This window comes from Balaenoptera physalus, assembly GCF_965194825.1.
Source record: "Balaenoptera physalus genome assembly, chromosome: 2".
Taxonomy (NCBI): domain Eukaryota; kingdom Metazoa; phylum Chordata; class Mammalia; order Artiodactyla; family Balaenopteridae; genus Balaenoptera; species Balaenoptera physalus.
Window position 1 is genome coordinate 121,169,233 of NC_138883.1, and position 16,424 is coordinate 121,185,656.

Genomic DNA, 16,424 nt, shown 5'->3' on the forward strand with positions numbered 1-16,424 from the left:
CATCTGGATTATCCATAGGCCCTAAATACTATACAAGTATCCTTATAAGAGAAATAGAGACAGAGAGAAGAGGCAATGTGACCACAGAAGCAGAAACTGGAATGATGCAGCCATAAGGAATGTCGATGGCATCAGAAGGTGGAAGAGACAAGAGATTCACCCCTAGAGCATCCAGAGGGAATGCAGCCCCGTCAACACCCTGATTCCAAACTTCTGGCCTTCTGTACTGTGATAGAATTAATGTTGTTTTAAGCCACTAAAGTTTGTGCTGATTTGTTACAGCAGCCTCGGGAAACTAATACACCATTAAAATACAGGCCTTATCCATATATTCCAGGAAAGGGAGTGGGAGTGAAGGTGGTTTAACCATTGGAAACTCATTTCAAAGCAGGAAAATATTCAATTCTGCAGCATATGGATGAAAAGCAGCTACCACTAGAGGGCAGCATAGTCTATCAGGAGGCAGGCAGTACTCATGCTCTCCCCTACAAGCTCCCAGGCTTTCACATGTGCCTCTTGCAACTTGTTTATACACTATCAACTTGAAATTTGCCAAAGAGGTGGCTCTGGGACACAAAAAAGAAAAAAAATCAAACACCTGACCCACATTCGAGTTTCCACTGACTCAGCCACACGACTTCCATCTTCACAGACGTAAGGGTAAAGGTTGCCAGAAATAAGGCTCACTTTAGCAAATGGGGTGGGGTGGAGGTGAATGACCAGTTCCTAACACCAAATAATGATTTATCTAGGGAGACTGCCTCTGGTCCATTTCTAATTCTCTATACAGTACATCACTGATTTGGAGAGTAAGAAGGATATTAGTACAAACCAGTACTTTCAAGATACCATATACCCCAAACCATTACTAAAAGGTCTTTTTCTCCACACAAACCAGCCCAGCAAATTTTCAGAGAATGTTTTTTTTTTTTTAGAATGAATTTTCAGAGTCGGAAGAGGCCTGTGGGATCAACAGTTTACGCTTATTTTACAAAGAAGGGCTGCTAATCCTAGAAAAGTGACTGACTGGCCCAGGACAGCATCTTAGCAGACTCTAGCCCCACATCTCCTGACTCTGTTTTAAGTTTTAGAAACCTACAAACTTCTAAATCTCTTCGTTTCCTGATTTCTAAGCTCTAGGCCCTCTTTTACAATTGCCTACTAAAATTTTCATCTGAATGTTCTATAGGCACCGCCCTTATTCATCCAACGCACACCGAGTGCTTTCAACATCCTCCTCCAGTGGTCTTGTTCTACAGCGGGACCACACACACACAAATCTAGAAACTAGACTCACTTCCCCCCACCCAACTTAGAGAACAAATCTGCCTTAGCCCAGGCTGGCTGCCTGACAGAGCAGACAGGTTTGTATCATGTACCAGAAGGAAGGTACAATTCAAACTCCCTGCCACTAAAAATTGAGGCCTAAGATACACGAGCCTGAAAAGACGACTACCCAGCTCATTCTGAGGTAAATCCTGGCACTGCCTTCAGTCCTGCCTCTGTGGGGAAACAGGAGGGCCCTCTGCTCAGTACAAGTATCTGAGGACTTTCAACTTCAAGAAAGCACGCTAGCCGTATTCTCAGCTCCGATGTTTGTTGGGCAGATGACGTAGTCAACCAGCCCAACTATAAAAGGTGCAAGCTCCAGTTCATTGTTCCCTGAAATCCAGCATGAGATCTAAGTCACAGCAGACTGAGTGGCTGAAGAGCACGTAGGCCATCCATTCCTTTGGCAGCTCTAAACATTCTTAGATTTCGCAGAGAGTTCAGTAACCAGACCTCATTGGTTTGGATCCTACAGCTGCTTTTATTTTAAGGAGTCATAGTTGGGGTGATACCATTGGTGTTCATAGAATGACATGGGGTAAGAAACAGCTTGAAAAACAAGCTATTTATTATAAGGGCATATGGATCCAGTAGAATTTATCTCAGTTCTCAGAAAACTGGGAAGAGTTAATGCTTCTTCTGCCCTAGCTCAGCCAAACCTGTGGCCCACATCTAGCAAATGATAATGGTCTGTATCTCATGTACTACCCTCCATCCTGGTTGCACTATATTCCTCCTACACATGTCCCTCAACTCAGAATTCCTCCACTGATAGTCTATGTATCTTTGTATGCTGCCTTAAATGCATTTTCAAATAAGGCAGAATATAAATTCATTATAGCTATGCTCAAGCTGGAAGGTTAAAAGGAAAAAAATCAAATCTAGACACCAAGACCAGCATGAGATTCAGGAAAGCCAACTATGAAGAACTATTCCAAAGATTGGCCAGGACTGCTTGAAAAGGCTTTAGGTCTGCGTGTTCAGATTTCTACTCTTTTCAGGGAAGCCTCTCTGAAGACAGCTGTTTTATGGCCTGTTCGAAAGTGATGTAATCTAAATGCATGTAGAAAACCTACGTGAAAGAAAATGTCTACTTGAAATGAGAGGCTAATACCATGAACAACTCATAGACAGAAGCTGTGTTCTCTCTTCCTCACAACCTTAGTTTTAGCATCACTTCCTTCCCTGTAACTTTATACCCATCTTTTTTACACTAAACATGTATAAATATGAAGTCAGCACACTAGGACATGACTTTTGGAGTCAGACCTGGGTCAGAATTCAGGCTCAACCCCTTGCAGCCATCTGACTGAGCAATTTACTCGACTTCTCCAAGTGCAGCTGCCTCCTCTAAAACTGGGGCAGGAGCAAGTCTCAAGAGTGGTTGTGATGATTAAATACGATCATGTCATAAGGAAGCATCCAACCCTGCCCAGTGCCTGGCCCCCAGTAAAGGTTCAATAGAGGAGAGCTATCAAAACATGTTCTGGCTAAACTGAGGGCCCCAACCACGAGTTACACAAGTTATCAAATAATGAAATGACACTCAAGACGCTATTTCACCTTGAATCAAATGAATCTGAAGTAAACATCATATTTAGAGGGAGAATAAAGAAGCCATGCATCCTATCCTCCAAACCAGCTAGGGGTCACCTGTGCTGCTCTGGCTTTCACGTAGTTGTCATGCTTTTTTGAGACGCACCTTATCCAAAAATCTCTCTGATGTCGTTCAACGAGAAGCCGTGTCACTTTACGTACATGGTAGGGGATTAAAAAAAAGAGAAGCTCAGGGGCTGTATCCTGCCAGCACCGTAACCTGGGAGCTGGCCCCCACCAGGCCCCTTACAGATCTCTGCTAGCTCTCTGCTCTCTCCTAGCTCTTTGTTCCTGGAGCTGAGTGAAATCCACCACAAAGGGCAGGAAAGCCTAACAAAACACTGGCACCACCCTCCTTCTAAGTCACCTTCCTGCTTTAGAAGCTGCCCAGCTTTTTCAAGGGCTAGGCAGCTTCTAAAGCAGAACAAGTTCCGTCACAACTTTTAGCACCATTTTTCTCTGCTTTGCACCTGATCGCTGACTGTGGCCCCCTCAAGATTCTCTATGAAATCTCCAGGTAATTTAAAAACTTAATCCCTCAAATTTTTTTTGGACTCTGACTTAAAAAATAATTAAAATTTAGTTTTTACCCCTCTCAGTTGCTGGCAGAGTAGTCATCAGAAGACCAAAAAGAAGTAAGCAGAAAGGACCTGAACATCCCACAAGATCGTGAGATCAACAATGTAACAAGAAACACAGCACCTGTGCCAGGCATTCCTAGCGCTTTATAGAAATTAACTTACTTAATGCCCATAACAACCTGTTACGTACTGTTTAGCTCCCATAAAAGTCTATGAGGATTCAACGTCTTCAAAATTCACATTAAAACAGGCAAACTGTATCCCCTATTACAGGACCTAATTCAGACCAAAGAAGTAGTAATAAATACACACTCTAGAAGTGGCTGCCCAGAAGGAACTGGTACCCACTGGGCTCTGGGAAACAGACACGTCCATTCCTCTCCTTCCAAGAGCAAGTCTTGAGCATTCTTCACGACTTCCTCTGGTGACCGAAAATGTAAAATTCAGTGGAAGATCCTTTCTAATGTCAATCTCTACAAATAAAACTGAAGCCTAGAAAATCACTGTGCCCCAAGGGGCACTGTTACAGATTTGAGCTTTACTTAGGAGAGTGTCAGAGGATGTATTATATTTGTAAAAGAGAAAGGCAGAGAATCACAGGTGTGGGACACCTGATATACTGATGTGCTAGGTACCCACCCTCCAGCATTCTCCAAGGAGGAAAAAAGCCCTGGCTCTTAAGCTCAAGCTCATCTTACAAGCAATCAGCAGTCCTGAGGCTGCCGTCTCCAGCTGTTCTGTCTGTAGACAGAACATGGGTCAGCACACACTGCTTTGATGCTGGAGCCACTTAACTGGGTAACTCGAAGCCTTTAAGGAACAAGCGTAGACCACCTCAGGGCGGGAGGCGCCTCCCCTCCATTATAGACTGTTATGCTCTGCTGGGCACAGGGTTCCACCAGTGCCCATGGGAGGCAGCTCTGCTCTATCTGCTTTATTTTTATGCTGGTTTCCATGTGAGATTTTACTTAGAAATGAGCTGTTTAAAAGAAAAGTTAGGAAACTATTGGAGAACCTCCTTACTGAGGAGTCTCAATAAAGTCTCCAGCGTAAGCCTAAGGGAGGGAGGTGATGGCATCACGTCAGTGTCAACCCCGGACAAGCAACATCAGCCGCCGAGCCTCCTCCAATTACTGCGCTAGTTCCTTTTTCTTCAATCACCATTAATTACCTGATATTCCTAAATCTGTATCTGTGGTCGAGACCATTTTCCTGAGCTCCAGACCCACATACTCAACTGTCTAATCAATGTCCCCATCTCAGATTCAACGTGTCCAACCCAGAACTGATCATCTGACTCCTCCAGCCTGCGCCCCCGTCTATTCCTTACCTCAGGAGAAGGTACTGTGCACCTGCCCTGGCAGAAACCTCAGTGACAACACTGCCATGGTCCTCATTCTCACCCCGCAATGTTTTAACCCATCGCCTCACCCTGTGGACTCACGTGGGAACTTCATCTTGAATCCGCCCACGTCTCTACAACACCACTGCCATAGCCACAACAGCCCCCATTCTCCCTGCCTCCTCTCTTGTGTTCCTCCAAAGCCATCACACCACAACCAGAGGGGCATTTTCCAAACACCCATCTGGTTGTGCCACTCCTTAGTTTAGAATCCCTGCTTCAGCTGCCCTTAGGCACGTCAAGATCCTCAGTGCCGAGCCGGCCCCACCCTGCATCCCAGCTCCACCTCACACCACACCCCTCCTCACACCCACCACTCTCCAGATACGCTGGAACTCCTTACATTTCATATGAGCCGGTTAAGGTGACTTGCCAGGCCCTTTCTATTTCCTGTCCTTTCATCTATTTTTGTCAGTAAGCTGGAAAGAAGGTACAATACTCCTACGATACTTCCTGACTCCACATCTGAGGGACCTCTCCCCACTCTAGTTCACTTCTACTCAGCGCTCTGCCCAAATGTCACTTTCCCAACACCCCAGAGTGGACTAAGTCCATGATTATGCTTCCTAGCACCTCTTCTACTTGGTAACACTTACACATCTGTGGTACTGTATTCAAAGTCGGCCTGGCCAAGAGGCAGGACAGTGTGTCTCCAACAAGCATCTCCAGAGCCCCGCACGTACAGGGACTGGCATATGACATGCACGTGAACAATTTTTGAATGAATGGACATTGGTTTTTATGGAACTTAGGGAACAGAGGTATTTTTGCCTTCACGCCTTAAGAATTAAGTGCTAGCCCACATAAACACACACACACACACATATGTATATATATTTTTCATTCCAGAGACTATTTTTAACACAGGATACCATACAGACTTTAAAACAACCTATGCCTTGTTTAAAAAATGCACCATTTTGGTAAGTTCTTCAAAAATAATATAACAGAAAGTGTGCATGTGTATGTATATATATAAATTTATATGTACCGTGACGGTGGGTCCGATTACAACACCCCCTATACACAGGGTCTGGAAAAACTATAATATCACACATGAGGTCCCTGCGCACAGAGACACTGCCTATTTCACAGGAGGCCGAGCTGCTTTGTTTGCTCACACACCACCTTCTAGTCAGAGCAGCCAAGTCTACAACACAGGGGAAGACAAACCACAGCCCAGGGGCCAAATCCGGCGACCCTGCTTTTGTATAAAGTTTTATTGGAACAAAGCTGATTTTTTACGTACTGTCTATAGCTGCTTCTGCACTACAACGGCAGAGTTGAATAGATGCAACTGAGGCTGTATCATTGGCAAAACCTGTAATATTCACTATCTGGCCTTTACAGAGAAAGTGTGCTGAGCCTGAGGGACACTACCAGGAACGGGGTGCCTTCCACTGTCACAGAACATAGGTAAGAGCTGCTCCGGGTGTCTGGTTCAGGAGTGCAGGCTGGGACGCTGTGGAGAAGGCACATCCCACAGCCTCCAACCACTCACTCCTTCCCACCTCAGAGGCCTCCATCTTCTTGTCCACATAAAAGACAATGGTCCAATTTTAGAAGTGAAGAAAATAGTATGGGAAAGAATAGAGATTATCATTTCAATCTAGGCAAAGCCTCAATTTCTAGAAGGCCATGAACAGGATGAAAATGATGCCTTGGAATAAGCCAAAATTGTTGACAGCAAACAGCTTAGGGAAAGGACACCAATAAAAACGCTTCACACAGCAGAAAAACGTGGGGCTCTTTTTCATTTCAGTTTTCTGATTCCTATACTTATTTAGCACTGTAATGCAAACAAGGTCTAAAACAAATCTAATAACTATTTTATCATAAAATAGATGGTTCCTTCCACTCAAGATTTTGGGTCTTTCTTGTAAATGGACAAAACTAGGCTTCTAGCTTCAAGCAGTGCTACCATGAGGACCTCAATCATGGATTCCCCGGGTTGCTATAGGGCAGAGGGGAGCATGCCCAGGAGGCATCACACTTACTTCTGGACCCAAAAAGACAGTACAGAGGAGGCTTGGCGATATGACCTTCAGCAAAGGCACTGAGTCAAAGGCCAAACAAGCTTCTCTAACAAGTTAACCCCAATGAGTTCATCTGCAGAGGTAGATGCAAGGCCTTAACACTGCTTTGCTTGAATAATTAGTTTGTTGCTTACTATATTAAATTAAGCTTTCTTATCAGAGCTTAGAAACTGAGCTAACCCTTTACCTCTTCAAAATCACCTCAAGCATGACCTCCAGCCAAGCTTCCTGCCTGACATATCCTACTAAACCGCTGTTTGATAGACTTTGCCTTAACTTACACTATTTCTAAAACTTATCAAGTTCATTACACTTATTCCCATCTTTCTAATTAGTCAATATTGAACTAACCTGTATCTTCTAATTTTTGAAAAAACAAATGCTTATTGCTAGCATAAAAGAGAAATAAAACCTTAAACTTTTCAGCTTCAAAAAACAAAATAGGGCAAAATGATAAGAAAATGTTCAAGAGCTTCCCTGGTGGCACGGTGGTTGGGAATCCGCCTGCCAATGCAGGGGACACGGGTTCGAGCCCTGGTCTGGGAAGATCCCACATGCTGCGAAGCAACTTGGCCCATGAGCCACAACTGCTGAGCCTACGCTCTGGAGTCTGCGAGCCACAACTACTGAAACCTGCACGCCTGGAGCAGGTGCTCCGCAACGAGAGAGGCCACCGCAATGAGAAGCCTGCGCACCGCAATGAAGAGTAGCCCCTGCTCGCCGCAACTAGAGAAAGCCCACGCGCAACAACGAAGACCCAACGCGGGCAAAAATTATTTAAAAAAAAAAAAGAAAATGTTCAAAGAGGAAGAAATCCTTCAAAATTCAGAATTAAATACAAGTAAGTTTATTATCAACAGAGTATTTATGGAAAATTCATCTCTGGTTCTCTCAGGCTTTAATGTAAGTAAAATAATTTAAAAAGTAAATCCATTCTACCAAAAAAAATATTGCACTAGCCTCTGTTAATCACTAATTTGAATTATCCACATGTGCAGTAACGTGTACTTAACTCAGACTCTCTCAAAGTAACAAACAAAATCAATCAACAATATGGGCAATTAATGGTAAATAATAACAACTTACCTACTTCAGTGAGTTGATGCCTTTCTAGTGTTAATTTCTTTGGATCCTTAATAAAATGAAAGGGTTTTATTTTTATTCCTTCAATTTGAGGAAATAATAGAGCAAAACCAGATTCTCCAATTTCTATTTCCTGAGGTCGATTGCTACTTGATCCCATTGGCGTCACTAGGAAAAAAGTTAAACAGTTTTGTGAACAGATTCAATAAAAACAGAAGTTTCATCTGGTGTAAATTACCCAGCCACACCTAGGTAACTTCAGTTTAGGTCACTAACATAATCAATAAGGTAACAGGCCACTACCTGAGTAAGAGTTTCTCAGCTTTGAAATTTTTAGAGGTATAAGGTCATGATGCCTCCAATTTACTTTCAAATTGTTCAGAAAGAAATGTTTTCATAAAGAAAGACAGAAAAAGCAAATGTTGCAAAATTTTTTACAACAGTGAATCTAGATGAAGGATATATGGGTGTTTATTGTACTATTCTATTATTCTTTCACCTTTTCTATAGGTTTGAAGCTTTTCTAAATAAAAAGTTGGGGGGAGGGTAGTAACTACATCTTCACAGCTATTCTACTTGTAAAATTTATCATAGAACATTTGACAATTATATACACTATATATATTGTGTGTGTGTAGAATTGAAATACACACGCACATATATATATAAAACTGTATTTGGAGATAAGGCCTTTAAATAAAGAGGCAATTAAGGTTAAATGAGGTCACAAGGGTCAGGCCCTAATCCAGTAAGACTGGTGTCCTTTCAAGAAGAGGAAGAAACATCAGAGATGAAGGCATACAGAGAAAAGAGAAAAAGCTATGTGAGGACCCAGTGAGAAGGCAGGTGGCTGTATGTAAGCCAAAGAATGAAGCCTCAGGAGAAAGGAAAAATGCCAACCCCTTGGACTTCCAGACGCCAGAAATGTGAGAAAATAAATTTCTGTTCTTTAAGCCATCCAGTCTATAGTATTTTCTTATGGCAGCCCTGGCAGACCGATACAAATACTGCAGATTACAAGTTCACTGAAAACTGTATTTTATATAAATATATATATATATATTTTATGCACACACATACATATACACACATTTTATACATATATCTATACTACAAATCTATCTGTATCTATACTCTGTACTACATACTGAAAGTCTGGAAGGTTATGCATCATAACATTAACAGAGTGGTTAACTCTACTTAAAGCTTAAAGTAGCTTAATTTTTTTCTTTTTTTCTTTTCTAATTTTTCTTTACTTTTTTTTTTAAACAGTAAATGGCTATTACTAGTATAAAAAAGAAACTCTTAAAAAAAAGTGTTAATAAGCCTTTTAGAAACCAGAGATAGAGCAAAATGGAAAAAAAAATTTTCGAAGAGAAAATTTCGGAATCTAATCAAACCCCACATAACATATTCTGAATTTAAAAACATGAAAATAAAATTTAAGAGTTTATTATGAGGCCCTCTTCTACAAAAAATATCAAAACATAAAAGCAACTTTTTTGTCTATAGCAGGCCTCAAGACAACCTGAATTAAAAGCCAATAGGCTTTTTTAAAGAAATTGCCAGGATGCTTTTAAAATATATGTGGAAATGCAAAGGACCTAGATAGCCAGAGCAATTTTTAAAAAGAAGGACATCAAGATCTATGGAAATCAATCTTTAAAAAGAACATCAAGACCTACAGTAATATGACTCTGGCTTAAGGATACACAAATAAATCAATGGAACAGAATTAAATCCAGAAACAGACCCACAAACATACAGCCAATTATTTTTGACAAAGGTGCTGAGACAATTTAATGAGGAAGAGAAGTCTTCAACAAATGGTGCTGGAATACCTAGATAAACATATGAAAACAAATTAACCCTGAACCTACCTTATACCATACACAAAAATTAATTCAAGTTAGGTCACAGAATACTACTCTAGAATTTTTTTTAATGAATTACTCATATGCAAAATAACATGAGTCTCAAAAATATCATGTTGTTAAAAACATTTATGTTGAGTGAAAGAGCCAAGATAAAGAGAGTATATAACATGATTCCATTTATATTACATTCAACAACAGGCCAAACTAATCTATGGTCACTGAAATTGGAACTGGGGTTTCCTATGGCAAGTAGGGAATGGCAGGAAGATGGCATGGGGAACTTCCTGGGGTGATGGAAACATACTAAATATTGACTACCATGTCAGTTTCACCAGGATATGAATTTGTCAAAACTCATTAAACTGTACACTTAGGATTGTGCATTTCACTGTAAGTAAAGTTTACCTCAATTAAGAAAGAAAATTGATCTCTGTATATATAAAAATGAACAAATTCTCAAACTTGAAATTTTCCCAACCTAAAGAAGGAAGATGGGTTAGTAGCCAATGGCTATTTTAGAAATAATCACTAACTGTGGCCTAAGAAAAAGGAATACAATCAACTGTCTTGGTGGAAGTTTTTCTGTGACATATGTGGAACAAAGAAAGTGCTCAGCTGTGGGAACAAGAATCAATAAAAAGGGTAAGGAGTAGGTCCAAGAAAACACAAGAGGACAGGTCCCGACGAAAGGGAGTTGGAATGATACTCACTCCCGATATGAAGATCGTAAGAGAACTTAGGAAGAAAGATGCCCAACTGCTCTGAAACTTGGCAAACATGAGAGGAAGGCTTCAGGTAGACTGCCCACCCCTCACTATGGGGTCATGGAGGCAAGAGTGTTGCCCAGGTTGGCCCGCTCTCTCCTGTCCCTAACCCCCAGCTGAAATTTTAAAGAGGAGAACCTTAGTCATGCTTTGAGGACGCCACAGCGTGTAGGGTGGGGAGGCCTAACCAAATGATGTAAGAAATGAAAGCTATGTTTCTATAGAAGCATTTGTTAATAACTATTAATGGTAAAAACTAGATCACTCATTTAAGGAAAATTCGAAAGTTAAAAGAAAATCAGTCACTGCCGTCATTTTTTTTAATCCAATGAAAAACGAAATTTGTGGTGATGGGGCTGATATAATAGTATAGGGGTGGGAGCCGATAGCAGGAGGGATGAAACAGTCCCCCATCAACCATACATTTACCCTTATTCATCTGTAAACACTTGAAATCCTTTGTAGTTCATTGTACAAGACTCCTAAATTCCAATCAAAAGTCTCTCAGTGAAGATTAAAAATGCCATTTATGGAGTGCAACAAGAAATAATAATAGCTAACATTTAGTCACCGCTTATTGCATATCTCTATTCTAAATGCTGTACATGTGCTAACTCATTTAATCCTCAAACCCTCTGAAGAAGGTACTATCAATCACCCCCATGTGATAGATGGGGAAACTGAAGCCCCATGAGGTCAGCTAACTCGCCCAAAGTCATACCGATACTAAAGTGGTACAGCTGGGATCCCAATCTAGGGATCTGAACCACTGCACCATGACAGCTTTAACAGGATCTCACTCCCCCCATTAGCTACAGAACAGAAGTCAAAATAATTAAAACCAGCAAAAATTCACCAGTAGCAAACTTGGAAAAGGAAAGTTCCTGCTATAAACTTCAAACAGTGGCAGCCAAGCAGAGAAAGAGAAGTTTCCTAGTAAGGCCTACTGTAGCTCCTGATCCCAGCCCTACCTCACCCCTATCCACCAGAAGCAGTTCTGGCTGAACTGACAAAAGTAAGAATGCTTGCTAATACTTTCCAGTTTGTAGAAAGGAAGAATGAGATCTTTGTCCTCTTATGAATGGCTCCTGGAAAGATATGAATTAGATTTGGTTTACATGGACAGCCCTGAGACTTGAAATATTAACCACAATAACCTAAGGAAAATAAATATAAGGGAAATATAATACGATGGTATATATGACCAACTTTATTGTACTTTGGATGGCCAAAAATATAAACGTGCTGTTAAGCTACAAATAACCCACCAATCTATAGGACCCCACATTAACGCAAAGCAAGGAAATCAAGTTGGTATTCTCTCACCTACGATCCCTGGGGTCACAATCCCAAGGACTTGGCATTGTTTTGGGAATAGCGTCTCAAGGGCAAATGCTGCTTCCATAGTAGTTCTTTTCCTGGCTGTAATAACACAGGAAAATTATTCAATGTCATCCATTTAAGGTCAAATTTGATGAGGAAGGGGGTAAAAAAGCAAATATTAAATTATTTTACACCAGAACACTTTACAAGGAAGTCTAAAAGCTTTGATTAAAAACAAAATTTTCTGTTTTGAGCCCTTGTTTTATATGTTAAATTCTAAATCTGACCTTAAACATTGCCAGTTTGCCTTTTTCTACTTGTTCACATATGCTTTTGCCTCAATGACATCAGCAGTAGCAGCTGATTTTCAGATTTACTATTATACCTTTCTGTTCAGCTGATATTAAAGCATAATGACTTTTCTACCACACAGTCACCTGGATTCAAATCAGACAATGATAATCCACTATCCAAGTCTAACTTTGGGCCTCAGTGTGCCCAACATGGGATACAGTCTGCTTCTTTGTTTAGCAAGCCAAGAAGAATGCACAGTATCTACAGATAACCTTGGTAAATGGTCATCCAATACAATAAAAGGCTTGAATAGCCAAAAAAATCCTGTTTTAATAGTAAAAAGAAGTGCCTGGAGGATTAAAGTATTTCAAAAAGAGAAAAACACCTTACTAAAGAATTTGTTTCAATTGTACCACAAGGTTTAGAAATCAATCTTCAAAGCAAAAGGGCTTCTCAAAGTTCAAAGACAGCATATTCATGCATTCTGCAGGGAGTAGGCCCATAGCCTCAGAAAGTCAGTAACTCTCAGAAGGAGAACAGTATTTATCTCCAAAAAGAGGTACATAGGGAACAAAAAAAAAAAATCCAAAACTTTTTCCTTTGATATTCACCTCTCTTATGGCCACGACACTCCTCCAGACTAATGAAAGTTTCTGAATCAGCCATGTAAAGAACTGTCCGTGGTAAGATATGGACATTCTGCAAAGGAAAAAAAAAAAAAATCAGAATTTGATCACACAAATCTATGAATGCTTTTGTGGTTGCTTAAAGTTTTGCCCTGGTCCAAACTACTATTGCCCTACCCTCCCTTCAGGTCAGTATTGGCATTCTGAGTCTATCCATTTCTCACTCATTTTTCACTCATGAGCTTTCATTTTCAGTTCATTCATTTGTTGAGCATCTATTATTTCTTCAAGTCAAACTCATTCCAGCCTGACTCAAGAAGTTCATTTTCACAATAATGTAAGCTCTTAAACAATAAGTACCAGCAGAAGATTCCACTTGCTTTATGTGAACAGGTATCACAGCAACAGAAACATCTCAGCAACAGAGGGAAGGTATACAGACCATATCATTCCTCTTTTCATTGCCTACCGAATTAAATAATCCAGGCCTTCACTTCCAGCTTGCCAACTAGTTTCCTACAGGAATCTATTGCTCACTATTATCCAGACAAGCCCACTTCTGTATATATTCTGCAGCTCTCTCCCTTTTGTACTTGATTTAAGATTGTTTCCCTTAAGAAACAGCGTTAAGTGCCAGACCCTCTATAAAACCTTTTCCTAGACTTCCTTAGGACCTCTGACCTCATATGCGACATCCCTGACATCCCAGTCATTCTTGTTTGTGTCTTGTCTCCACTTACAAGGGAGGGCTGTAAGCCCTTACAACCTGGGCTTATTTGTTTTCCACCAAAATTCATAACAGACAAGTGGCAAAGTGGCTCAACTAAATGAAAAGGTGAACATATTTTTCCTCCTAAGCTGGTTATTTTCAAAGATTTTTACTATCAAAATGGAATGAAGAAGTGAGCATATAGCAAAGCCTCAACACTGACTAAATGAAAAAGAAATGTTGATTTTGGAAAGTTAAGATGTTTCAGAATAGATTCCATATAGACAAACTCATAAAACATACTGAGATAAGAATGATGACCCTGAGGTCGCTTAAGGGCTGGATAAGACCTATGGATATAGTTTCCTTTGTCCACAAGGCATTTTCAAAGAATATAATTTGGGGAGGAGTGGCTAAGATAACGGAGTGGTAAGACCTTGACTCACATCCTACCACAGGCACTCTAAAGTTACAACTATTTACAGAGGAACTACTGATGAGAACAACTTCAAGACTAGCAGAAAAAAATTTCCACAACTAAAGACATAAAGAAGGAACCACCATGAGAAGGGCAGAAGGGGGAAACTGGAGATACAGTATAGTCAAGACCCACACCCCTGAATAGGTGACCTACAAATGGGAGGATAATCACAATTGCAGAGGTCCTCCACAAGGAGTGAGGGATCCGAGCCCCACATTGGACTCCCCAGCCCAGGGGTCCTGCACCAGGAAGATGAGGCCCCAGAACATCTGGCTATGAAGGCCAGCGGGACTTGTGTACAGAAGAGCCGGAGGGCTGGAGGAAACAGAAACTCTATTCATAGAGGGTGCATGCAAAATCTCATATGCCCTGAGTCCCAGCTAAGAGGCAGTAATTTGAAAGGAGCCTGGGTCAGACATACTTCCTGATCTTGGAGAGACTCCTGGAGAGGCAGGAGGCAACTGGGACTCTCCCTAGGGACAGAGACACTAGCAGCAGCCATTTACAGGAACTTGTTCTAGCAGGAAGACACTGATGCTGCCTAGCACCATTCTGGAGTCCTCCCTCTAGTCTACTAGTGCCAAGGGCTTACCTACCCACCAGCTCCAGCCCCTTCTCCAGGCCACACAGCCAACTTCACCAGGACCCAGCCCCACCCACCAGCAGCTGGCAGCCTCCACATGAGGAGCATCTGGCAGCCAATAAGGCTGGGGGGCCAGCCTTGCCTACCAGCACACCCACAGTAATCAGCCCTGCCACAACAGAGGGGCCCTTGCAGCCCACATAAGGGGCATCCCTAGAGGATATAGCTCTGGTGACCAGAGGGAACTGTGCTCCTGAGCCCCATAGGACATCTCCTACTTCTCCAACATCAGGAAGCATAAATGACCCGCCTAATACAAAGAAATAAAAACAGAAAAATCAGGCAAAATGAGGTGACAGAGGAATATGTCCCAAACAAAGGAACAAGACAAAATCCCAGAGGAAAAAGTAAGTGAAGAGAAATAAGCAATCTACCTGATAAAGAGTTCAAGATGATGATCACAAAGATGCTCAATGAAATCAGGAAAAGAATGGACAAACACAGTGAGAAGTTTAACAGTAAGTGATAAAGAAGAATCAAACAGATCTGAAAAACACAATAGCTGAAATAAAAACCACACTAGAAGGAATCAACAGTAGCTTAGATGATACAAAGGAATGGATGAGTGTACTAAAAGATATAGTACAAACTACTCAAGCTGAACAGAACAAAAAAAATTTTTTTAAATGACAATAGTTTAAGAAACCTCTGGGACAACATCAAGAGTACTAACATTCACAATATAGGGGTCCCAGAAGTTGAGGAGAGAGAAAGAGGCAGAGAACTTATTTGAAGAATAGTAGCTAAAAACTTCCCTAATCTGGGAAAGGAAACAGACATCCAGGTCCAGGAAGCACAGTCCCAAACAAGATGAACTCAAAGAGGTCCACACCAAGACACATTGTAATTAAAAGGGCAAAAATTAAAGATTAAGAGAGAATCTTAAAAGGAGCAAGGGAAAAGCAACTAGTTAGGTACAAGGGAATTCCAATAACACTGTCAGCAAATTTTTCAGTAGACACTTTGCAGGCCAGAAGGGAACAGCATGATATATTCAATGTGATGAAAGGAAAAAACCCACAACCAAGAACAGTCTATCCGGCAAGGCTATTATTCAGATTTGAAGGAGCGATATAGAGTTTTACAGACAAGCAAAACCTAAGAGTTCAGCACCTGTAAACAGCCTTTATAAGAAATGTTTAAGGGACTTCTCTAAACAGAAAAGAAAAACACCACACTAGGAAATATAAAAATCTAGTAGGAAGGTTAGAAGACAAAAGTAATAAAATCATCTATATCCACAAAAAGTAGTTAAGGGACACAAACAAACAAACAAAAAAGGAAAATATAATGTAAAAAACAATAAAAGGTGTGGGTGGATGCAGGTTTGTTAGAATGTGTTTGAACTTAAGAATCATCAACTTAAAATAATCACAAATATATACATGGGCTGTTATATACGAACCTCAAGGTAATTACAAACCAAAAATCTGTAATAGATACACACACACACACACACACACACACACACACACAAGATAAAGGAATCCAAACCTAACACTAAGGATAGTCATCAAATCACAAGGGAGGCGAGCAAAAGAAGGAAAAAAGAACTACAAAAGCAACCTGGAAACAATGAACAAAACAGCAATAAGTACATACTTATCAATTATTACTTTAAATGTAAATGGACTAAATGCTCCAATCAAAAGACACAGACTGGCTGAATGGGTGGAAAAA

At 40.9% G+C, this 16,424-nt stretch overlaps 1 protein-coding gene across 3 annotated transcripts in view; it reads right to left on the bottom strand.

The window, feature by feature from the left end:
* Window positions 1-16,424, bottom strand: part of FBXO22 (F-box protein 22) — a 33,104-nt gene that overhangs the window by 9,539 nt on the left and 7,141 nt on the right. For 2 of the 3 annotated variants that reach the window (XM_082452666.1, XM_082452668.1), the window contains exons 3-5: window positions 12,897-12,984; window positions 11,995-12,090; window positions 8,031-8,195 (exon numbers count right to left, since the gene is read on the bottom strand). In XM_082452666.1, the coding sequence (XP_082308792.1) occupies window positions 8,031-8,195; window positions 11,995-12,090; window positions 12,897-12,984 (349 nt within the window). The remainder of the gene's footprint in view (window positions 1-8,030; window positions 8,196-11,994; window positions 12,091-12,896; window positions 12,985-16,424) is intronic. The other variant, XM_082452667.1, reaches the window with a different exon arrangement.